General features: G+C 42.2%; 2 protein-coding genes across 2 annotated transcripts in view; one reads left to right on the top strand and one right to left on the bottom strand.

Moving 5' to 3' along the window:
• The window catches only part of LOC126982882 (protein argonaute-2-like), an 88,665-nt gene extending 79,275 nt beyond the window's left edge, over positions 1–9,390 (top strand). Inside the window, exon 16 of the mRNA XM_050835160.1 lies at positions 7,268–9,390. Within this exon, the coding sequence (XP_050691117.1) occupies positions 7,268–7,418 (151 nt within the window). The 3' untranslated portion in view covers positions 7,419–9,390. The remainder of the gene's footprint in view (positions 1–7,267) is intronic.
• Positions 9,391–19,528: 10,138 nt separating this feature from the next.
• LOC126982881 (calnexin-like) overlaps positions 19,529–26,709 on the bottom strand; it is a 43,815-nt gene continuing 36,634 nt past the window's right edge. Inside the window, 1 exon segment of the mRNA XM_050835159.1 lies at positions 19,529–20,809. Within this exon segment, the coding sequence (XP_050691116.1) occupies positions 20,759–20,809 (51 nt within the window). The 3' untranslated portion in view covers positions 19,529–20,758.

Raw genomic sequence — 26,709 nt, 5'->3', positions numbered from 1 at the left:
CGGGAGGGCAGCATGAGCCAATGTAAGATGGCGCCACTATAAACACTCGCCTGCGCCAGAACGGGCTGGGCCGACCATCAGGAACTCAGGATACACCAGGAAGAAGCCTACTGGTGCAATAGGCCAAGATGGAGGGAAAAAAAAAAAAAAAAAAAAGCGCTACCACATGCCCCTTCCGTACGGGGATCATATATATAATCATCACACTCTGCGCTCCCTACGTTTCAAATATACTGCCAGTTCTTGACTCAGAAGAATGGTGGAGGCATCTGACATCCGTACACATTCTCATTCAACTCAGCGCGCGCCCTACTGAAGGCCACGGATCATTTTCCACTTTTGTTCGAAATACATCTGTCATGTCTTGTGACGCGTCACGCAGTTCCTCTGCTCCGGGCGGAAGTAGAGCGCGGGCGAATCAAAGTGACAGTGACTGATGACTGCTATGGTAGTGACATTGACAGAGGAGGGAGGGGCAAGTAGAGAGAGAGAGAGAGAGAGAGAGAGAGAGAGAGAGAGAGAGAGAGAGAGAGAGAGAGTGGAGTGCTTCCACGAGAAAATGCGCAATATTTTCTGGTGTCATAACTTTTTTATTAATATTAGGAGAGAAGTTTTATTACACCACCATATATACTTGAATATACAATTATTGCAAAGAAGAAAGACACCATTTCCACCTCTTTTAAATGTCTAAATTTTCCCCATGCACGGCATCCAGAGAAATATATCGCCACCCATACTCTAACGGTTAAGAACCTGTAAAGAAAGATACTATATCTGCATGTGTACAAGGTAAACTGCAGATAAAATGAACCCTCAAATCTGAAGTTCTTGGAAGCTTGCTGCCTCATTAACCCCAGTCCAATATCATTTCCCACTGACCATTAACCCTCTCGCACACCGGAACGCCAATGGCGTGTAAAATTTTTTAGGGCCAAAGTGCACCAGGATGCCATTGGCATCAATTTGAACAAAAATATTACTTTTAAATAGTTATATTCACTCCAGTGGCGTAATTTTTTGTTTGAGGGTAAGTTTCCTCACCCTCTCCGAATGAACTAATTGGCAACACTCCGTGTCCACATATTTGAGCGCAGTTGAGAAAACAAAGACAGTTTCCGTTCACTCTCATCAGTCAAGCTGCACGCCTCACTGCTGTGGGCTTTAATCTTTTTGTGGGCTAGCGCGCCCATGCGGCCCAGTGATAATAGTGTTATATAGTGCGATACAGTGATTTGATTGGGTGAAATTTGTGTTCTCATCTCTTTACAGGCAGTAGCATATTATATTTTGTGAATTACGTAAGGACATAAATACGTAATGGCACGGAGGCCCCTTAAACCTGAGGAATATTACAGTGAAAGTAGTGGTGAGAGTGAAACAGAAAGCATTCCCCACTTTGCGAGAGGAAGTGATAAGAGAAGGAAATGAAGGTACGGAATGGGACAGCGTGGAGGACAGGACAGGCATCGTACTTCCATCCCTGCTGGACCCGCTCCTTCCTCCCCTACTCAATATTTTTACTTTTCCGCAAATATTTCATGGTGCTAATTGTCCGATTGGAGATTTGAAGGAACCATAAGAATACTGATAAAATTCTGCTATTATAAATACATATACAGTAAAACCTCACCATTTGCACACACATGGGCGGTCTGAAGGTGCACAAATGACAAATGCGCAAATGGTGAACTTAATAACCTATGTGGAAAAATACATATGGGCGGTCACAGCCCAAAATCCCCCCTACCAGAAAAAAAAATGGTCTGCTGGCAGGAAACACGTCATACTCACAGCCAATCTCTCGCTTTTTTCTTCCACTGTCCACCTTCTGGCAGAAGAGGGCGTGTGGGTGGTAGACAGCTGTAGCTCGCCTGAGGATGCCATTTTGCTGCCAGAGCAGCTAGTAAACGACCTCAGAAGATCAGCGGACGCCATTTTGCTGCCAGAACAGCTAGTAAATGTCCTCATAAGATCAGCAGATGCCATTTTGCTGCCAGAACAGCTAGTAAATGTCCTCATAAGATCAGCAGATGCCATTTTGCTGCCAGAACAGCTAGTAAATGTCCTCATAAGATCAGCAGATGCCATTTTGCTGCCAGAACAGCTAGTAAACGTCCTTAGAAGATCAGCGGACGCCATTTTGCTGCCAGAACAGCTAGTAAACGTCCTTAGAAGATCAGCAGATGCCATTTTGCTGCCAGGACTGCCAGTAAAGTCCTCATAAGATTAGCAGATGCCATTTTGCTGCCAGAACAGCTAGTAAACATCCTCATAAGATCAGCAGATGCCATTTTGCTGCCAGGACTGCCAGTAAAGTCCTCATAAGATTAGCAGATGCCATTTTGCTGCCAGAACAGCTAGTAAACATCCTCATAAGATCAGCAGATGCCATTTTGCTGCCAGAACAGCTAGTAAACATCCTCATAAGATCAGCAGATGCCATTTTGCTGCCAGAACAGCTAGTAAACATCCTCATAAGATCAGCAGATGGCATTTTGTTGCCAGAACAGCTAGTAAACATCCTCATAAGATCAGCAGATGCCATTTTGCTGCCAGAACAGCTAGTAAACATCCTCATAAGATCAGCAGATGCCATTTTGCTGCCAGAACAGCTAGTAAACGTCCTCATAAGATCAGCAGATGCCATTTTGCTGCCAGAACAGCTAGTAAACATCCTCATAAGATCAGCAGATGGCATTTTGTTGCCAGAACAGCTAGTAAACATCCTCATAAGATCAGCAGATGCCATTTTGCTGCCAGAACAGCTAGTAAACGTCCTCATAAGATCAGCAGATGCCATTTTGCTGCCAGAACAGCTAGTAAACATCCTCATAAGATCAGCAGATGCCATTTTGCTGCCAGAACAGCTAGTAAACGTCCTCATAAGATCAGCAGATGCCATTTTGCTGCCAGAACAGCTAGTAAACATCCTCAGAAGATCAGCAGATGCCATTTTGCTGCCAGAACAGCTAGTAAACGTCCTCATAAGATCAGCAGATGCCATTTTGCTGCCAGAACAGCTAGTAAACGTCCTCATAAGATCAGCAGATGCCATTTTGCTGCCAGAACAGCTAGTAAACGTCCTCATAAGATCAGCAGATGCCATTTTGCTGCCAGAACAGCTAGTAAACGTCCTTAGAAGATCAGCAGATGCCATTTTGCTGCCAGAACAGCTAGTAAACATCCTCATAAGATCAGCAGATGCCATTTTGCTGCCAGAACAGCTAGTAAACATCCTCATAAGATCAGCAGATGCCATTTTGCTGCCAGAACAGCTAGTAAACATGCTCATAAGATCAGCAGACGCCATTACCATAGCGGCGAGGTGCGCAAATGGCAAGACCACCTGCAGAAATGGTGGGATGATGGCCACAAATTAAGGCCAGGCAAATGGCGAGGGCGCAGATGGTGAGGTTTTACTGTACCTTGAAAAGTTGACCCACATAGTTTTTAGTTATGGAGGTGGGAACATGACCTAAGTAGAAAAATTGTTTATGCGCACTTTATTCCATGTCCATAAACGGTCTTTTGAATTACTATTATTTCTTTATTGATTCATGAAAAACTACAGCAAATAAGGAAGCCATTGATGTATCATGTATAATGATAAATGCAGGTTTGGCAAAAGAAAGTAGCTGAGAAACAAAAATTTTCGGCATGCTAAAAAAACTGCCTCGACCAGCGAGAGACCTGATGTTTGAAGTGAGCACGGAAAAGAAAACTTGAAACTTATGGTGTGCGAGAGGGTTAAACTAATACTATAAACACCTTGCTTTATAATACAGCCTATTGGTTTACTTCTACCTGCAACCAGCTACTGTGGGTTTCACGGACAGTATTTGGCCTGTTTGCAGCTGGGCGTGTTGATGCCTTTTACCACCAGAATATTTATCTTTTAACTTCCTTGGGCAGAGGATTGACTCAGCTATTTTCAGTGCCAATGTTCAAAGAGAATTTGACAGTGACATCCATAGCAGTGTAAGATAATGTTAAAGACATGTCCATATAACATGATTTGTGTGCCTAGTTTTTTGTATTAGCATCTTGCTCAAATTTTTTAATATGATTCTTTTTCCCTATGTTGCCAAATACGCCTCCCCCATACGACATTTTGTGCCCTCTCACAATCTTCTTTTTCCTTTATCCTTCTCAGGAGCTTGGCATCATCTGCAAACATGCTTATATAGCTTTGTACTTTTTCTGGCAACATTATTGGTGCCAGCACTGAACCCTGTGGCACTCTTCTTGTCACTGTTCTCCACTCTTGACTTTTTGTCCCTCACCACATTCTTATTTCTCTGTTCATCAAGTAATCCCTCATCCAGCTCCTTATACTTGCCCCCACTCCTTTATGTTCCAATTTCCATCGTAATCTATTATGTGGTACAGTAACTCAAGAAAGTCCAATGGCAGGCCAGCACTACAAACACCAGAGGGTTTTGGGTTTTGACAAATGCCATAATCCCTGGGATTACGAGAGGATTGGAGGGGACAGTCCTGCTCCACACACACACACACACTGGAAGCTGGAAGATACATTGGATTGCCTAAGGAGATTGCTGGAGGAGAAGGATAAGATTCTGATAATGGGAGATTTTAATTGTAAGGAAATGTCATGGGAAAACTGCTCAACGGAAGGAAGTGAAGCTTCATGGGGGAACAAGGTTTTGGAATTGGTTATAGACTACAGGAAAGAATGGTTTAACTTTAATAAGGCAAATTTTGAACAACTTGGGAAACATTTTGAGGAAGCACAATGGGATACTTTTTTTGAGGCTGATAATGTGAAGGAAAAATGGGCTATCTTTCTTCGGATTTACAATGGAGTGGAAAAGTGGGTACCAAGGATGAAAGAAGGCCAGAAATCAAGAGAAGAGTGGTATAATAGAAAGTGTGTAGACGCCAGGCAGGATAAGGAGAAGGCATGGAACAAATGGAGAAAAAATAGGAGGATGGATCTATGGAATGAGTACAAAAGGAAGAGGAATGCTTGTGTCAAAGTAAGAAAAGAAGAAAAAAGGAATTTTGAGAAAAATATTGTAGATAAGTGCAAAGACCAGCCAAAACTGTTTTATAAGTTCATAAATGGAAAGTTGAAAAATGGAGATGAGATTCAGAAAGTTGAAGTTAATGGTGAAACTTTTGATAGTATAAGTGAAATAGTGGAAGTGATGAATAATTGTTTCCAAACAGTGTTCACAAGGGAGAGTGAGTTTGAAGGTGTAGATGCAGTGCCGGGGAATAGAGTGCATGGGTCTGGAGAGAATACAAACATCAGCAGATGAAGTTAGAAAATTATTGGAAGAATTGGATGCGAGGAAATCAGCAGGACTGGATGGTATATCAAATTGGGTGCTAAAAGAGTGTAACCAGCAAATAGCTGAAAAATTGAGCAATTTGATTAATGTCTCACTAGCACAAGGGAAGGTACCAAGAGACTGGAAGAGGACTAACATCATCCCAATATATAAAGGAGGAAGTAAGGAAGACCCATTGAACTATAGGCCAGTGTCATTAACAAGTGTAGTAGCAAAGATGTGTGAGAAAATTATAAAAAAACAGATGGGTGGAGTATTTAGAAGAAAACAGTATATTAACAAATAGCCAATTCGGATTCAAAGGAGGACGGTCTTGTGTAACTAATCTGATCAGCTTCTATTCAAGAGTAATTGATATAATACAGGAAAGGGACAGTTGCGCAGATTGTGTGTATCTGGACTTAAAAAAAGGTGTTGGATAAAGTACCACACAAGCGAATAATATGGAAACTTAATCATGTTGGAGGTCTGGGTGGTTCAATATTGGATTGGATTATGGACTTTTTGACAAAGAGAGAAATGAGAACAGTAATTAGGAATAATAAATCAAGCTGGATGGAAGTGACTAGTGGAGTCCCCCAGGGATCGGTGTTGGCTCCAATTATGTTTGTAATATATATTGGTAACATGACAGAAGGGGTGACAAGCTATATGAATATGTTTGCTGATAATGCTAAAATAATGAGGAGGGTGGCTAATGAAGAAGACTGTGTAGCCCTGAGCCAAGATCTTGATAGAATAAGAGAATGGTCACACAAATGGGAAATGACATTCAATACAGAGAAGTGTAGCGTGATGGAGTTTGGTAAGAGCAGTAGACAAATATCGGGGAACTACTCTCTGAGTAATGAAAGAATCATGAAAAAACTGAAGAAAAAGATCTGGGAGTGATCATAACAGACAAGTTATCCTTTGGAAAACATATAGACTGGATAACTGGGGAAACATACAATCTTATTTGAAACATAAAAGCAGCATTTACATATTTAGATGAAGAAATGGTGAAGAAACTAATAATTTGGTGATACGTCCAAAACTGGAATATGCAGCAATAGTGTGGTCACCCAGATTGAAGAAAGAAATTAGAAAGTTGGAAAGAATACAAAGAGCAGCGACTAAATTACTGGAAACTCTGAGAGAACATACTAATGAAGAAAGACTGGAGAAATTAGGACTAACAACACTGGAGAGAAGAAGATCTAGAGGGGACCTAATAGCATTGTACAGGATACAAGAGGGATTGGAGAAATTGGACAGGGAAGACCTGGTGGTACGTGACAGAAGTGTGACAAGAGGCAATGGTAAGAAATTGAAGAAGAGCGACTGTAGGAGAGTCATCAAGAAATACAGTTTTCCATACAGAAGCATAACAACATGGAACAGACTTGATGAGGAGACTGTGTGTGCAAAAACGATTAATGAATTTAAAGCTAAACTGAATAATAAGCATTATGGAGACGGGACAGCACGAGCCCAGTACGGCTCTTTTCCTGTATTTCACAACTAGGTAAATATACAAACACACACACACACACACGGCCCAGTAGCTCAGGGGTAGAGCATCTGGCTCACAGCCAGAAGGACTGGGGATAATTCCCCGGCCGGGTGAAGATAAGTTGGGTTTATTTTCTTTCAAGTGTAACCCCTGTTCACCTAGCATTGAGTAGGTACGCGGTGTTAGGCAAGGAGTTGTGACCTCGTTGTCGCGGTGTGTTGTGTGTGAGTGGTCTCAGTCCTACCCAAAGATCGGTACTACGAGCTCTGTGCTCTTCCGTAGGGGAACGGCTGGCTGTCTCGAGAGAGGCCCGCAGCAGGCCAAGAGGTGAATTACACACAGCTAATGGTCAGCACAGAGAAAAAGGTGGTGGAGTGGAATTTTAATTAACCAGAATTTTTTGTCGATGAAGTCAAGGATTAACTGTCAATAACACTATTTTTCTTTTCAGGGCTAAACTTCATATTCGTGACCTGTGTCCAAGTGAAACTGCATCCTTGTCTTCAGGTGAAGAACAGTCTGTTCCAAGTGATGCTGTAATGACTCAAGCAGCAAAAGTAGATATTCATGACAAAATTGCCACACATTTGTACTTTGTGTAAACTTGGAAAGAATGGAAAACAGATACTTTACAGATACTTTCCATTCATGGATGTTCTTAACTATAATTGTCTACACATCCAGAGTATTCCAAGTATCAATAACTGTTAAGGAAATCAAACTTCTTTACCTTTTTTTTTTTCATCTTATTTTCATTCATTAATATTAATGGTCCCTTGTCCCTCCACTATCCTTCACCAGTAAGTTTTCTCTATGTACATGCTCTGGGTCCTTTTAGTTTGAATACCATGATAAAGTCACCTCTTCATTCTTGCAATTTAGGTAACATAAATCTGTGCTGTTGCATTGCATTGCAGTTCTCTTAAGCTTGGTACATACAACTTTTTTTGCCATTTTTTGTACTTTAATCAAATTGTGTATATGTTTTTTTCAAGTGAGGCGACCACACCATGGCTGCATAATTGTAATCTTTCCTTAGATGCTATCCACATTCTTAGCATATCCTCATCCATCTAGTTAACTGCCACTTTTATGTTTGTCAGCAACCTAAAAAAATTATAATTATCTTGGTAATGTTTCTTTGGGGAAATACTGTTTTCTGAACTGTTACTCCCAGGTCACTTTCATCTTTTGCTATACCAAAGGCCTCGCCACCTATATTATGTTTCCATCTTGGTCTTTCTTCACGTTCCAATTTCTAAAACCTGATATTTCTTTGTATTAAAAACCAATTTCTATGTATTACTCTTCTTATGCAATTCATACAGCTCTTTACAACTTTTAATGCCATTTATTGGCTCCTTGAGTTTTGCATCAACTGCAGACAGATTTGCATAGTTTGTCAAAATCATCTATGAGGATGCCCTGTCAATTATGATTTCCCTGATCCGTCTTTGGCAAATAGCTCTCCATCCATATTAACATCTTCCCTTGCACTCCCTCGAAGGTTTTCAGTTTTCAAAGGAGCATCCTGTGTAGTACTGTCAAAGATTCAATATACTCATCCTTCTGTACAATATCCACAGTTCTATTGTAGAAGCTCATTAAGTTTAAAATGCACTTTGATCTCTCTCTGAACCCAAACTGCTTTTCTTCCAGGAACTGGGCCCATCTAATCATATTTAAAAAATTCACATGGCTTACATTATCCACATGTTAGCGATCAAGCATGTAGCTGAAGGTGTCTTCTTTATTGCTGCTTCGTAGATAGGAACGATCTCTGGTTTCTTCCAGACTTGTGCCTTCTCCATCATTCAAGGATTCACATACTTGTTCTTCCAGTTGCTCTGCACACACTCAAAACTCACCCAGCTACTCATTTGGTCCCATCACCTTCCTTACATCAAACTCAACTTTTTCCACTTAATAACAACTGTACTCAGCTCTGGAATTTTTTTTTTTTTTTTTTCTTCTTTCTTTCTCCCCAAGAACCTATGTAATTTTTCATTGATGGCTTCACATATTTTCCTCTTTCAAATGTCACATCGTCCATCTTTAGGCTTCATAAGCAGTCTCATATTCATGTTTACAGTGTCTTTAGATATGGATATATGTATTATTATGGAAACCTGTTTAAGATATAATTGTATTATTTCTCCATTGTGTCCCCTTGCATATCTTGTTACCAAGTAAATTAGACACATAAAAAACTGTCTGTTAACATGTATACTTAGTAAGCAGTCAATAACATTAAAGGTGTGGTTTGACCCCTCTCCACCTGGGCCAACTACTATAGTTACTATACTTACTCTTCCACGCTGTCTGCTGTGACAGCCAGACCTCACCCGCTAGTCCACTTAACCATTTAGCAGGTTGTCTGGTCCTTTGTTAATAGCAGATAGAAGCAGCTAATTTAGGCTTTCTACCAATGAGGAGGTATAGTTCATTATTTTCTTGAAACACATTTTAGGCTCCTACAACCAATAGGGTAAGAGTTTATTATTTTCTTGTGTAAATGATGCAACTACAGTATGGTAATAATGATAAGTAATTAAAATCATTTATTTGATGAAATCTGGTTATTTTCACAGCCATGTCTTTTAGGTAGTTCCTCATTGTTTAAATACAGTCCAACCTCGGTTTTTGTATGCCCTAATTTTCATACGATTCGTTTTTCGCTGACTTTTTTTGTCGAAATTTTGTCCCAGTTTTCGTACATCCACTCAGTTTTCGTACAGTTGAAAATGGTCTATACCAAACTCATCCGCCTGCGCACATGACTCAGCCACTCATTTCCTGGAATCGAGTGCCCACACAAAGCATCCCATGCGTTCGTGATTCACAGCCGTATGCTTGTCTCCCAACATCATCCTCAAAGGAAAACAACATTTCCAAGGTACCTCCAGACCCACCTTGAACCTTTCCCTTGGGACATAAATTGGAATTATATCGTCATTTATGCACGATGACGTGCTAGAATATTCTCATTCTCATAAAATACATGAATTTCAGTTCACTTTGACCCGAATACGAGAAAAAACTACAGATACAAACACGTTTATAAGACTTTGGTGTTCAAGTGAATTAACGTTGTGATATTATTCTGCAAGGTGTCACGTTTATTGACAGCATAAAATATGTTCTATAAAGTGAAACGTATGAGTGAGAATTGTGCTATCAGAATAAGAAGTACATTTTGTTTCTTTATAAGTGGAAGTAGAAGAACTGTGAAGTATTCAATTGTTAAGCTATACACTTTTTACATTGAGGAAGCAGCAACACCGTGTTCCAACAATGTCATCAGCTGAACCTCTCCTCCTCCCTCTCCCCTCCTCACCATCTTCCATACTCCAACAAGATTCTTCAATAAAGGTAAGGATGATGTTAAATGTTCATTTATCCATTTCATTAGTCATTTATATTTATTTCTCATTGTTTTCTATATGTAAAACTATAGTTATTCTCTATAAAATGTGTTTTGTTAATATTTTGGGGGGTCTGGAACGGATTAATTGAATTTACATTATTTTTTGTGGGAAATATTGCTTCAGTTTCCGTCAGACTTTTTCAAATGGATTAATCACGAAAACCGAGGTTCCACTGTACCTAGAAATATACCATATTGTAATTGGTCTGGGATATATGAGTTTGTATGTATATTGTACTGGTGGGGGTGTAGCTGCCACCATATTTTACTGGTGGGTTGTAAAGAATAGGCCCTGCTCCTATTCTTAAGTTTATTAGATACAGGAGCTGGCGAGGATGGAGCGGTGCACACTCCTAGATTGGTGGTCAGGCTCCCCTCTGAGACTGGACGCGGGAAAAGCACATTACCCGCTAAAAGCACGGGGCACCACCCAGGGTGCAACATTCAAATGATACACATAAATATACACTAGGTGTATATTGCTAGGTGGGAGGCGGTGGCTGAATGGTTAGCGTGACGGCCCTGCATTCAGGAGCTCCAGGAGGGACGTGGGTTCGAATCCTGGCCGCCGCACAGCTGAGATTTTTCAGTCACCACTGAGTGGCCTAAGACTACCCACATGCTGGCCTGAAGACCATCCATCAACCTGGGCTCTAGACAACCTCTCCAAAGAGAGGCTCAAAGATGAGTTCTGCGGGGCAGCATGAGCCAACACAAGATGGCGCCACTATAAACACTCGCCTGCGCCAGAACGGGGTGGGCCGACTATCAGTCCCCACCGGGAAGAAGCCTACCGGTGCAATAGGCTGCGGAACTTTTAACCAAAAAAAATTACATAATTACAAAAGTAATTTGCCATCTGTGGTAGCTTCACAACAAAAGGAAAAAAATGACTGAGAAAATACAAAATTAAGAAAGACGACTAGCAGACCTCAACTTCTGCCTGTAGGAAGAGGAGCTAGTGTCAGGTGGGGAAGGAATGGAAGGTCCAAAGGTAGAAGTGGGAATAGGAGGTTGAATGTTAGGCGAAAGGGTCACATTCACATGCCTAAGCCCGGGGAGGGGGCATGGAGTCTCGCGGTTTGAAGCCATTAAACTGTCAGTCGGCTGTATTGTTCAAGCCGGAGAGGAGTGGCCAAATGGATGTACCTCCATGAGCGGCCGGCCAGACCACACAGACTGGCAGTACATGCTTGCCGCTTACAATTTTTCTAACTTGTATTTGTAAAGGAGACCGCACATCTTGGTGATGAATTGTCCTCCCCGCATTTCTTGGTGATCATGAATACATTACAGTGCTTCTTGGATATCATGTACAGTACTTTCTTACGTGTTACAGTATATTTACAGTAATAAATTACGAAATTATTTTAATTTCATCCGCCTGCATGTTAAAGTGCTGGAAAACAGTAAGAAGAGAAAATAAAAATATTACGATCCTCCATGGATGCGGTACTCTAACTCTAAGGGCAAGCGCCCTCCATGTTAGGCGTGCTCCACCCTTGTATTCGTACCTCACGGCTTGAACAATATGGCGGCCGATTTGACAGCTGAGACTACGAAAACTGGCTTCACTCACCAGTACAGCACGCTCGGGGCTGTGGGCCTCTTCACCCTTAATACCTCCTTGCTTAAGCCTATCAGCGTGGACTACCTCTAAACAATGACTGACCGGGTCAAGAATGTTAAATTTATTACCATGCATCTTTGCAGTAATAAGGTAAGGGCCTTAAAATTTAGGGAGCAATTTGCAAGAGCGGTCAGGTACATGCTTCATCTCAGTGTCTCCAACACTAAAGGTGATGGGACTTGCTTGAAGGTGTTGTTTACACAGTATCTCCTTGCGGGAAGCTTTAAGCTTATCCCTCACAGAAGCGTGAATAGTTTGAAAACTGTGGAGCTGCATCTGAGAGTAGTTGTCAAAGGAATAGAGGGGGCGAGGAGTCTGCAGAATGACATCATAAGGCAGTCTTTTGTCATAGCCAAACAGGATGTAGTGAGGCGCTTTGTCCGTGGAGGAATTGACAGAGTTGTTAATACAAGCAGCAACATGGGGTAGCCAGTCTTCCCAAAATTCCTGAAAACAACCTGCATAATGACGCAGAATCTCTAGAATTTTCCTGTTGGTCCTTTCAACAATGCTGTTAGATGCCGGATGATGTGCAGTAATGAATGTTAGTTTAATTTTAAACTGTTGGCAAATGTCACGAAGAATTTGATTCTTAAATTCTGTCCCATTATCACAGAAGTACACGAGGAGACGTGTAAGGACAAATCAAATTAGAGACAAGTGCATGAACAACTGTTGTTGCAGATTTGCTGCATAATGGAGCTAAGATCACAAAATGGCTGAAGTGATCAACGCAGACAAGGACGTATGACAAACCTTGATGACTGCAAGGGAGCTGTAACAGATCAATGCCAACAACATCAAAAGGTCTGTCAGGTAGTGGATATTCCAAAATTGGAACAGTCTTAGTAAAATCTCTGGTTTGTGCACAGGACAGACACTGTGCAACATGTTTTTCAGTGTCAAGTCTCATCGTAGGCCAGTAATATTTAGCACGAGCCGCAGCTAAGGTTCTGTCCTGTCCGGGGTGACCAGCATGCGGAGTGTCATGGAGAAGTTGCAGGATAGTCTTCACCGGAGCAGTAGGGATGACATTGTGAGTAACGTCTCTCCCATTAATGGCCACTGTGCGACAAACAATGTCATCCTGTAAGGAAAAGGCAGAGAGGGGCACAGGTAGATGAGGTAATGTGGAGTCATCGCCAGACTCGAGGCCGAAGACGACTTTAGACCACAACGCGTCATGGCGTTGGGCCATCTGAAGCTCGTAAAGTGAGAAATTCTGGACCTGAGAAACTGCAATGACAGGAATATGTCGGGACAATGTGTCGGTAACAGTGTTGACTTTACCCGGTAGAGACTTTATCACTGTGTTGAACTGTTGGATGGTGAGGTACCACCTAGCCAGGTGGCCAGTGAGATTCTTGCCACCGAAAAAGAGTTGTAACTGCAGTGTGGTCAGTGTAAACTGTGATAGGATAATTAAAAATAATATCCTTGAAATGTTTGAGGGCCTAGACAACAGCTAGGGCTTCAAGGTGAGTTACAGAGTACCTTGACTCAGGATCAGGAAGTACATTGCTAGAGTAAGCAATGACATGTGGACGTTGTCCATCTACAGTCTGCATTAGAACTGCACCAATGCCAAAAGAAGAAGCATCTGTGCACATAGTAAAAGGCAAGGTGTAGTCAGGAAACGCTAGGATCGGGGCATGTGTCAGAGCATGCTTGAGAGTATCAAACGAAGGGAACATTTTTCTTTAGAAGACGTGTTAGAGGGGATGTGATAGACGCAAAGTTTTTGATAAAGGCTCTATAATAGCCAGCAAGGCCTAGAAAAGAGCGAACATGGTCAGTAGATTTGGGTGTAGGAAAGTCTTTGACGACAGTGATTTTAGAATCAACAGTGTGAATACCATCTTTATCGACAAGGTGACCCAAAAACTGAATACGAGACTTAAGGGAAGAGTCCTCCGTGAAAATATGAAAATAATTTTCAAAAAATTAAATTGAGTTATATGGTCTATGGCAACATCCTATCCTTTGGCTTTCGATTGATAGATCTTTTTTCAGTCAGACATAAATTTAAATGCCAATAGCGAGGAGATTTAAATGGCTACTGTGTGGGCGAGGCACGCTGGCCGCGGCGCATTAGCTGGCATGCCAAAGTATGGAATAAATGTTGAAAAATCAAACATGCAGCAATCTTCAGGGTGCAGTTTGTAACCCATGTAACAGGTTTGGAACACAATTTGGGTAGGCAGTGACTGAGTGGTTAGCGTGCGTGCCCCACATTCATTGCTTGATGGACGACGCGGGTTCGAATCCGCTGCTACCACCTGGGATTTTTCAGTCACCGCCGAGTGGCTTGAAACTACCCACATGCTGTCCTGAAGACCACCCATCAACCCGGACTCTAGAGGAAACCGTCCAAGTGAATCAAGAACGAGCTCCGAGGGAGCATGAGCCAAGAAAAGATGGTGCCACTATAAAACACTTGCCTGCGCCATGACGGGCTGGGGGTGAATACCATCTTACTGGTACCGGCGCTCTAGGCTGGCACGTAAAATAAAAAATATGGATATGAAAAGTGCAACCTGCAATGACTTCTCCAGACGAGTTTGGAGTGACGATCCAGTGAGACATTGAGTGCTGAGAATGTTTGTAAGGCTAGTGGTAACCATGTGGTGCACTAACACACCTGGCGGGGCTGCAACTAACAGTCAACACAGGTCACGCCGCGGTGGGCTGACTTCAGGACGTGGCAAGCTCTCGTATCCCCACCTTAGGAGACCTGACAAAATGAAAGGTTAGAATGAATGAGGGAGTGATAGTAGACTAGAATGAAAGGAATGGGTGACTGAGGTGCCGAATCTTGCTATTGAGAATACCAGGGGACTTAAGGTTAAGTCCCCACACTGCTGGCGGATCAAGAGGTTGGCTGGGGTGGAACTGCCTATCACTAATCTTGGTGTCATGTCTCAAAGGGACATTGTGGAGTTATGTCTCAAAGGGACATTGTGGAGTAGTGACTGGATTGTGGTCACTGTTTAGGGATACATATATTCATAATACTACTGCATGGTGTTATGAATGGCTTGGGATTTGAGGGAGAGACAACCTTCCATTTCACTTGGCAAAGTGGCTCATGCGATGGTGCCGCACCATTCACCCTTCTGCCACCACGGAAGACTCACGTAGGTCTCACTCGCGTCCTGCACAGTCAAGCAAAAGATATTATATATAACATAAATAAGAGAGAGAGGGGGGGGGGGAGTAGTGAGCTACGAGCTCCTCTGAGGAGAGTGATGGGGTGATGTGGCAGTAGCGCGGCTCAGGGGAGCCGTGCCTAGAGGCTCAGGTTAGAGTCGATAAATGATTCTATAATTCTTGTTTCAACTTTCGACATTTGCTTCATAAATACGAACTTCGCGCAGGAATTAGTTTGTTGAGCGGGGCGGAAAAATACATGGAGTGGCCCTCAACGGGCACCGCTCTTCACTGTGGGGTGAAGCATAGGGGGTAGGGGTGGGCAGAGCTTAGCCGGTGAGCAAGTCCACTCAAAACATTGGCTTTTTCACTCCCAGATCGTCGGAGTAAATCACCTTGTCTGCCTTATTTCTTCCACTTATCATATGTTTTTAGTTATTCAACTGCTGCAGTATATACACTAAGGATGTATGTACAGGTTTTCATATAAAAAACACCAGCATTACCTTGTTTTTATTCCATAGAAGCTGAGATTAAATGTTCCAGACCAGCCTTGATCCCTCACATTTCCTCTGTATAATATTCATTATATATTGATCATGGCCTTACTTTTAATGTAGAAGGATGCACAGCCTTCTATGTAGAGCGTCTCAGATGTAATCAAAACTCACTATGAGAAAACAGAAGGAAGTATTGGGGCAGGAAGGAGAAAAACTTACCCATGCGCAAATAATAGTCTATATTTGACTCGACGTCAAATACCGTGTTACACAATCATGCATGTCATTGTTAGAGGTATATTTAACCAGTAATGGAGAATATACAACATAGAGATCAGGCACCAATCAATTAATGAGAGGGGTTGGTTACATGATTTTAGGGAGAGGAATGGTTGTGGAGTGGTGGAAATGACTTGATCACCAGAGATGAAAAAAAGGCTTACAAGAGTGGAATAAGTAATGGAAGATAACTCCTGTAAAAGAGAGAGAGAGAGAGAGAGAGAGAGAGAGAGAGAGAGAGAGAGAGAGAGAGAGAGAGAGAGAGAGAGAGAGAGAGAGAGAGAGAGAGATTGAAAATGAGGGGGAATGATAATGAGAATGAGAGAGAGGTAATGAGAATGAGAGATAATGAGAATTAGAAAAAAAGAATGAGAGAATGAGAATTAACGTCAGGCAAATGAGTGCCCGTGGGTTGAATCGACTCAGTAACTTGCCCGGGTTTACACTCTTAATTTACATGTTTTGCAAAATAACTGTTTATTGTACTTCTGATAGTACCTAAAGACCTCTACATTCCAGTAATGTGACCTGTTTGTGTGTAAAAGCCATGGGAGATGAATTACAGATGATTTCCTTGAAATTTCCACCAAGGGATCATTCGCATTCTTCTGTGTCGCTCTTTTTCAAGCTCAGTTTTCTTGCCTCCTATATAATGTTTCACCACGAATATAATTTTATCTTACCGATGAAACGTCATGCTGCCATCCCCGCCTCTGAGGGCGCAACCAAAGGCAGAGCAAGCCGGTATGAGGGCAAAATGTTATGGTGTGTGGGTGTCGAGCATCCGGCCAGCCGGGCAATGTTATGGGTGGACTTGAGGGAGGGGGTGGAGCAAAGCCAAGGATAAAGCTGCCCACACACACAGAGGACTGGCATCACGATTCTGTGAGGACAATCATTTGTGGACTGGCCTTAAGGCTTGGCGTCATAGATGAAACCCCACACACGCTGACGATTGGCGTTAAGGATTGGCACGAGAACAGTCATCAAGGTGCCAGTCGTCTGTGTGTGTGGGTTATACGTCGCCAGTAGCCTAGTCCTGATATCTCTGTCTATCTATCTATCTCTATCAAGCTATCTCTCTCTCTCTCTCTCTCTCTCTCTCTCTCTCTCTCTCTCTTTCTCTTTCTCTATATCTATCTATCTATCTATATCTGTATATCTAGGCGAGGTGAGAGTTGTCATGGCAACGCGACCCGCAGAGTCTAGGAACATTACACCCCTCTCGCACCCACCCCCGTCAGGGCTCACGAGGGATGAGGTGAAAAGTTTTTATAAATAGTTCCGTGCTTCACTTAGTTGGCGTTTTATGAAGAATCTGTATACACCATCGTGTTCAGGCGGCTTTTCTCTATAAGATGGAATTGTTTATTTTAGTACTCAATTCATAGCTGTCGCAAATGGTAGCTATATGTAAAAGGTGTTATAAACATTACCAAGTGATTCTTCAACTTCAACTCATCACTATTTATTTAGTTTGTTTCATTGAGTTTTCACAAACATATTCGAATTCTGCAATTACTGCTGTCTTTAACGGTGCTAACCAAAATGCCCTATCTCGTGGATAAGTTGAGTTACGGCAAATAATATAGAAGCATGTCTGTGATGTCACTCCTTTTGCCTATCTCGTGGCCTGAAGCGACTGGCGCGAGCCGTCCCCTACACGCAGACGATTGGCTTCAATGACGCCAATCCTTTCCTGGCCTCACGTGGATTTATAACCAGACGTAATTCCATGTGGCCGAATAATTCCATCTGATGATTGGAATCAAGAGCCCACTCACAGTGAGGAGTTTGTGGGGATTGGGCTCTTGACACCACTCCTCACAGAATCATGATGCCAGTCTTCTGCATTTGTGGGCAGCTGAAGACTGCTTCACTTCTGTGATGTCATGCTCTCTCCTTCCATTCTTCCTCCAATATAACAACAGTGTGTCTGTTTACATGTATCACCTGAGCAGCTGCTTGTAGTTGTGATTCAGTTTTTTATTACTAGTTTGATATTTTCATTATCTGATTTTTATAGAAATAAACATTCATCAGTAAATAACTCACAGTAGTATAATATGCCCAAGTACCTAGAGTTGAAAAGGAAAAGGTGGGCACTTTGTGACAGCCGTAGACAGTATCCTTTCTTGATATGTAATGAAAGTTTCGAAATAACTTTTTTATTTAATCTTTCTTTGCTAGACAAAGTGTGGTAAAAGTTTGGGGCAGGTACTTATATTGGCTATTCCTGGACCGAGTACGCTAAACATCTGGTAATTGGCCCTGGCCCCCGGACTGCAGTGATTTCTGATACCAGGACTTTTATGGTTCCGGACAAGTGCTCCCCTTTATTAGTCCTTCAGTTCAAGGGTTGAGTATAACTCACCTAACAGAAAATGATGTTCTCATTTAGCTACTTTTACTGTCTTCTGCTTGCAGGAACAGCATTTTAGCAGAATATTTTTGTATCTTTGATTTCATCACTAAAAAGTCCCACCAGCTAGTCCCAATCAACACCTCCATTGAGTGCAAATTCCTTTTATCATTAATTTCTTTTGTACCTATCTTGGGTTATATAGGTCTACTGTAGTATAATTAAAGTTGCTCAGAATAATGAGCATGTCCCTTGAGGGGCAGTCATCTAATATGGAGTTGAGTTTGCTAAAGAACATCTGCTCTTCTGTTTCACACATCAGTAGGAGTGTAGGAATCAAATATTAAACATCCCTGCAGAGACATAAAACCCAGTGTTCTTCAGCCTCAGTTGCATTATACACCTTCCAATCGTACTAACCCCAACCATAAATGGCAGCACTTGATTAGAGGTGACTGAGTCTAAAATACTTTCAAAGACTGATACCATTGGTCATGATTAATCAGTAGTAAGTGCACCCCCACTACTGAACTTGCCACTGCCAGGCCTCCCACTATATCCACCTTCAAGCCTTCTGAGCTCATTTGTCATGCCCTGGGAGTTTTTTATTTTCCCATTTTCTATTTTCCTATTCTCCAACACAACCTCTGCGTGTATTGAAACACACAAGAAATTAATCAAGACAAGGACAGGCTACCGGCTGCCTGGGATTGAACCCACGACCAGTGTGACGGGACAGCCACTCCTTACCGAGTTGGCCAAAGAGGTACCTCACTGGCTAAGTGGGTTATGGGAGCATAGTCGCCGCACTACACGACTTTCCCCCTATTCAGATTAATTTGTGTGTGTTAACAATGTCCCTCTGAGACATACCTCCAACTCTCCCATTTTCTTATACCCTCAGAGAGCATGGGCCATCCTACCTCTTACCCCTTCGGGGAAACCCAACAGAATTGCAGGAAAGGATGCCCACCGCTATGCCACCATTGTCATGCCCCGAGTTTTTTATTTTCCCTTTTCTATTTTCCTATTCTCCAACACGACCTCTGCGTGTATCGAAACACACAAGAAATTAATCAAGACAATGAGAGGGTATCGGACCTGGGATTGAACCCACGACCAGCGTGATGGGAGAGCCACTCCTTACCGAGTTGGCCAAAGAGGTACCCCACTGGCTAAGTGGGTTATGGGAGGCTCGTTCATCAGGCATAGTCGCCGCACTACACATTCACTAGGCAAGGCTGTCAGCAGGATGTTCCAGAAGCCCACATGTAGTGTTTTCCAAACATCTGCATCACCAAAAGCAATATGAGGGGCTTGGTAGCCTTTCCACCCTCAATATGCAAGGACAAATAATAAGTTACTTCAGTGAAAATATTTATTGTAAAAGCCTCTGTACAACATACAGGCAGGAATAAATATTGGAGACATACTGCATCACGGGAAGGGTGGTTGAGGTGTTACATTACAACAGCTGGGAACAATCAGCCACGTTACCAACAAGAATCACACAATAAATGCATGTCCACTACTTAATCAGCCATCCTCAGCATGACAAACATATACATCTTGTAACAATGACAATGCTCTACATTTCTTAATTAATGTTGATTAGGCAAAATAACAATGCAAAACTAAGTAAATCTTATTAACACAATTATTTCAACACTGGTGTACCCAGGCTTTGGACTGGGGACCGAGGCACACAAGCCTGCAGCCCCTAAAACATTGAAGTACACATCCACGTGATTAGTTTTTTCCTTTGTATCTGAATGTTTGATCGATAAATGAATGTCTACTTCCTTATCAATGTATATATTTATACTTTTTCTTGCCAAGTGAAAGGAATGTAAAGCTACTAGCATAATACAGGACAGACCAGGTTGCAGATTCTTTAAAAAGATCATAAAACTTCAAACTTAGAAAAAAAAGTACAGCATTTACAGATAAATCTAGTCACCTAACATATTATATAGTACTTACCAACTTCAAAGATGATATGCAAAGATTACCAGACGCCAACCATAACACACGGTGAAATATAAGACAGACAATAACAATCGTCTTCTGAATAAAGCAGGTACTAGAAACAAAATCTTCTCTTGCTTTAAAATTCTTACACGAGAATGTGACTTAATTAGTCAAATAACCATTACTTTGCCAATGAAGGACAGAGGAATGTTTTGAGAAAGAAAGAAGTGTTTGACTATCACAGTATACACTTGCTCTGAAGTGGAGAGCTTGGCATGGTTAGCATTAGTGTACATAGAAAAGGCATTTCAAAAATTTTCTACTGACTAGGTTATAATAATCCTTGTGTTACAAGATCATTATTCGGTATCATAAAGTAAGCCTTTTATATCTTATAATAATACCACTGCATCTGAGGACGCAAAAACTTGAACAAAATGTCTGGTAGTTCCATTACCCCAAAGTCATTTGGTGAGGTATTTGCATAAAATTCCTTACATACTGCACTATTTAGCATCATAAGGCCTCATATAAAAATCCAATCAAATACTCCTTACTCATCACACTCAAACCAGTTCAAAATCTTGAAGTCCTTGACAACAAATCCAGTTTCATTGATTCATTTACTCTCTTCGGGACTTGCGAAGCCTTGGAGAAGTGCGCTGTTGACTCTCCTGGAAAAGACAGCATCAGTATTATTATCACCACCACTTTTGAGACACGTCAGTCCTCGTCGACAGACCGACTTGGTCGGCTCAGCTGACGTCGGCCAATAGTCGGTCTGTCGGGATCCTCCTTTTCATTGACCATCACCCTACAAGGGCCCATTGTCCCTCAATGGAGGGACAACTTTGCTTGACCCTAACAGGCTCTATAAAGCCCATGTTCCCGCCCTTGAAGTGGCAAAAAAAAAAAGGTGTCAACAGTTTCATTGATGTTGAGTATTATGTAGCTGTTCTGCAAGGTGTAGTAGTTTATCTCTGTATACAGCAGGTACTTGCACATTTTGTTATAAAAATGAGGGTAAAAACAAACTAAATTTCTTACTGTGCCAGCTGACCAATTGCTTATAGTATTGCTCAAGATTTTTTTATCCAAGTTTAATAGAAAGAAACAGCTAGTGCTCACGTAATGTTGTCAATAGATTCTTGGAAACTGCAACTTAGTGAAACAACATTAATCAAAATCAACTTTGCCACAGACTCAATAATATAAACAGTTCATGCAGTATATCTCTGGTCACAAAAAAACATTCAGTTAAAAAAGACCCCAAATACTTCTAAAATTAAACAGTGAAATAAATGTGTTCCATCCATACATTTAAGAAAGATTAATAAAACAAAAGATAGTTATTTACTGAATTGTTGGAGTCGATGAGTAACTGCATTGGTATTGGGAGGGAGGCTACTATATATAGTCGGTTCACCAACTCTTGAGATGTGCACAATCATGCCCTGACAACCTGTTGTCCCACGGCATGTCTGATTTTGAGGATAATATATGATAGACACTGGTCTAGCGGTCAGCATGCCTGACCACTACTCTACAGTCCCATGTTCTAATACTGGCCTGGGCAGTCGGCTTGCAGCTCACCAGTGGTGGGCATGGTTCCGTTAACCGCTAATTAGCGAAGCTAACTTTTTTGTTAGCTCAATAGCATTTTCACTAACTTTGAAAACAGTTAGCGGACCAATTAGCTTCCGCTAAATGTAGTTCCTCCTCTGTTAACTTTAAGTCCACTAAAAAATTCATACAGGCTTGTTCTTGTCCGCTGTGGGCAGGCACAGCACCAGTTGAGCCACATGGCACCAAAATTCCAGGGGTTCCACTTAGTATTTTAGGGTAATGCATCTTCCATTTCCAACTCTCTGAACTCGGGATTTAATAACAAGAATTTAATATTTTCCACCTGACCAGAAATAAACTTAAAATAATAATAATAAAAGAGTTACGGAAAAAAGTAAAAAATGTGTAAATTTGCAGGAAATCTAAGGTAAAACATAAGATAAATTGGAGGCTTCCTTCTCTTTTCTTCTGATTTTGGCATGTTGTACCTTTCTGGAAAGCTCTATATCTAAGCTACATCCTCTAAACCCCACCTTCTCTTCCTCACCTAAACACAGGTTTCTGAGGCTAATGACAGCAACCTCTACTCTGTTCCCTCCTACTATCTCTATCCTAAATTTCAATCCAACAACATCACTTGCTCTCATGCCCACGACCTTGACTCTCCTGAATTTTCCACCATATGGCTAAGACTTCATTGTCATTCTATTACTAAATACATATGTGCTGTTTATCTCTCACCTAACTCTACTAACTATGTAAAATTCTTTGACTATTTGAACTCTAAAGTGGAGCACATCTTGACTCACTCTACCTTTGCTGAAATCTCCATCTTGGGAGATTTCAATGTTCACCACCAGCTTTGGCTTTCATCCTCCTTCACTCACCAGAACAGAACAGGCCTACAACTTTGCTCTCCTCAACGACCTAGAGCAGTTGGTTCAGCACCCTACTCGTATTACCGACCGTCTTGGAGACAGGCCCAACATTCTAGACCTCTTCCTTACCTCTAATCCTTCTGCTTACTCTGTCAAACTGTTCTCTCCGTTGGGCTCCTCCGATCATAACCTTATTTCTGTATCCTGTTCTATCACTCCTGTACATCTTCTGGACCCGCCGAAGAGGCGATGCTTCTGACATTTTGCTTCAGCTTGATGGGACGACTGAGGACACTTTTCCAATTTCCCGTGGAATGATTACTGCTTCCAGGAGAGAGACCCCTCTGTGTGTGCTCAGCGCATCACAGAGGTGATTGTCTCTGGAATGGAGGCATACATTCCACGTACTTTCTCTACTCCTCATGCTAAAAAGCCTTGGTTTAATCACACTTGTTCTCGTGCTATTAAAGATAGAGAGGCAGCTCACAAAAGGTTCCAGAGCCTTCAAACTTCCACTAACTTTGACCTTTACATTTCAGCCCGGAATCGTGCCAAATCTATTCTCCGACTAACCAAAACTTCTTTTATCAATAGAAAATGTCAACACCTTGCTTCTTCTAATTCTTCCCGTGACTTCTGGCATCTAACCCAAAATATCTCCTCCAATTTCACTTCTTCCTCTTTCCCTCCTCTCCTTAACCCTGACGGCAGCACTGCCGTCTCATCTGTCTCTAAGGCTGAACTCTTCACTCAAACTTTCTGTAAGAACTCCACCCTGGACAATTCTGGGCATATTCCTCCTACTCATCCCCCCTCTGACTCCTTTATGCCTGTTATTAAGATTCTTCCAAATGATGTTTTCTATGCCCTCTCTGGCCTCAACTCTCAGAAGGCTGTGAAAACTGTGCTTCTGTGCTGACACCCTGCCTGGTCAAACTCTTTCGTCTATGCCTATCAACATCTATCTTTCCTTCCTGCTGGAAGTATGCCTTTGTACAGCCTGTGCCTAAGAAGGGTGACCGTTCCAATCCCTCAAACTACTGCCCTATAGCTTTACTTTCCTGTCTATCTAAAGCTTTTGAATCAATCCTTAACCGGAAGATTCAAAAGCACCTTTCCACTTCTAACCTTCTATTTGATCACCAGTATGGATTCCGCAAAGGGCGTTCTACTGGCGATCTTCTTGCTCTCTTAACTGACTCTTGGTCATCTTCTCTTAGCCGTTTCGGTGAAACTTTCTCTGTTGCGCTAGACATATTGAAAGACTTCGATAGAGTCTGGCACCAGTCTTTGCTTTCTAAACTGCCCTCTTTCGGATTCTATCCCTCTCTGTGTTCCTTTATCTCCAGTTTCCTTTCCGGCCGTTCTATCTCTGCGGTGGTAGACGGTCACTGCTCTTCCCCTAAACCTATCAACAGTGGCGTTCCACAGGGCTCTGTCCTATCACCCACTCTCTTCCTGTTATTCATCAATGATCTTCTTTCCATAACAAACTGTCCTGTCCACTCGTACGCCGACAACTCCACTCTGCATTATTCAACTACTTTCAATAGAAGACCATCACAACAGGAAGTACATGACTCCAGACTGGAGGCTGCAGAACGCTTAACCTCAGACCTTGCTATCATTTCTGATTGGGGTAGAATGAACCTTGTGTCCTTCAATACCTCAAAAACTCAATTTCTCCACCTATCAACTCGACACAATCTTCCAAACACCTATCCCCTATTCTTCAACAACACTCAGCTGTCACCATCTTCAACATTAAACATCCTTGGTCTATCCTTAACTCAAAATCTCAACTGGAAACTTCATATCTCCTCTCTTGCTAAATCAGCTTCCTCGAGGTTGGGCATTCTGTATCGTCTCCGCCAGTTCTCCCCCGCGCAGTTGCTATCCATATACAGGGGCCTTGTCCACCCTCGTATGGAGTATGCATCTCACGTGTGGGGGGGCTCCACTCACACGGCTCTTCTGGACAGAGTGGAGTCTAAGGCTCTTCGTCTCATCAGCTCTCCTCCTCCTACTGATAGCCTTCTACCTCTTAAATTCTGCTGCAATGTTGCCTCTCTTTCTATCTTCTATTGATATTTCCACACTGACTGCTCTTCTGAACTTGCTAACTGCATGCCTCCCCCCCTCCCGCAGCCCCACTGCACACGACTTTCTACTCATGCTCATCCCTACACTGTCCAAACCCCTTATGCAAGGGTTAACCAGCATCTTCACTCTTTCATCCCTCACACTAGTAACCTCTGGAACAATCTTCCTTCATCTGTTTTTCCTCCTGCCTACGACTTGAGCTCTTTCAAGAGGAGGGTATCAGGACACCTCTCCTCTTGAAATTGATCTTTCTTTCGGCCACCTCTTTTAATTCTTTTTTGGGAGCAGCGAGTAGCGGGCTTTTTCTTTATTATTGGTTTCTTTTTTTTTGTGCCCTTGAGCTGCTTCCTTTGTTGTAAAAAAAAAAAAAAAATAAAAAAAAAATTTCAGATCACTAGGTCTGTTTTTAAGGGTTTTAGAGCCAAAATACTAAACTGAAGCCAAATCCATGTAAAAAATTAGCAGTTAGCATTAGCTTCTACTAATTTCTTTATCAGTTTTGCAGTTTAGTGTAAGCAAAGCTAGCTTTTTTAGTTAGTGGATTACCAGTTAGCGAAGCCAACTTTTCAGTTAGCGGTGCCCACCACTGCAGCTCACCCAGCTGTTCATCCTCCCTTTCGGGCTGGTCATTAAGTGGGTACCTGGGGTAAACTGTGGCAATCCCGGATTGTACATTAGCCCATGCCCCAGGGTATTTGATTCTTACCTACCATAGGCTCAAAGGGCCAACAGAACGGAGATGAGCACCACAGCCACGCGCAGCTATAGCGTATGCACTCACCTTTACTTATGCATAGGAAACTGTCATCAGAATCAATGATATGCAGGCAACAGTAATAACTACCATCATTTATAATCAATTTTGAGGAGAAAATTATTAATACTGTCACAAACAGCTGTTATGTTAATTTACAAAATTGCAGATTATAATTATGAAGCAGCCTTGCCACTGTCAGCCACCAATGAAAATAGAAGGCTTTAAATTAACAAAACAGCTCTTTGTGACAGTACTAATAATTAATAAGTCAAAACTGACTATAATTAACACTTTGTTATTGTTGCCTGCTATTATTGATACCAATGACTGTTCCCTATGTGTAAACTATCATATATTATCCATGTAATCAGGCACCGCTGCGTGACAGCAGGTTGACAGAGCCCGATAATGCACAATTCAGACTTGGGTGAACTGACTATGGGACCATCCCTCACCTTCATCACTGGTGATGGGTAAGGGTAAGTTGGGTTCTGTTTTTTGTTGCCATGGACAACATTGGTGGATTTAAACATTAACATTGCCTGGTCAACCCTGGCAAGCCTCCATGCAGCTGCCCTTCCCACTGTAGCCCTCTTCAGAGACGGATCAACTTGCCCCATCCATGAGCAACATGGGTGTCCCCTTGGTCCTTCACTTAAGGTTGTCTCGTACAGAAACAACCTCATGAGCAGGATAGACATCTGGGAGGTATACCACATACCCATATGACATAAGCTGTTATTTGTAGACTAATCTGGTTACAGCCCCTTGATACAGTTTCAGTAAGTAGTCGCTGGACTGACATGGTCATTCCAACGATATCCCACAACCCTGTGAAGACACTTGGTATCAGAGGCACTGACACACCTCACCAAGTCACTATTCAGTGTCCATGTCTCACAACCATACAGTAAGACAAGGAGCACAAGTGACCAAGATTCAAATCTTTTCCTGCCTGCATAAATCTCAACAATGCGAGTGCCTCGCAAACCACCGAGTCAAATGCCTTCTTGAAATCAACATAGGATGCAAGTAGCCCTTGACGAAACTCACACTGGCGTTCCACAAGGATGCAAAGAGCTAGGATCTAGTCAAATGTTGACTTACTAGGCATGAACCCAGATTGCTGAGGTCTCTGAAACTTAAGCAGATGGGGTCATATTCACATCAGCAGCAGATGAGCAAGCACTTTGCCCGGCACACTAAGCAGTGTAATACCACGGTAATTTGTGCAGTCGTCTTTCTCTTTCTGGATAGGGACAATCAACAC

The sequence above is a fragment of the Eriocheir sinensis genome, chromosome 52 (genome assembly GCF_024679095.1).
Source record: "Eriocheir sinensis breed Jianghai 21 chromosome 52, ASM2467909v1, whole genome shotgun sequence".
Taxonomy (NCBI): Eukaryota; Metazoa; Arthropoda; class Malacostraca; order Decapoda; family Varunidae; genus Eriocheir; species Eriocheir sinensis.
Note: the sequence above shows the minus strand (reverse complement) of the source record. Positions and strands in the feature narration are given on the sequence as shown.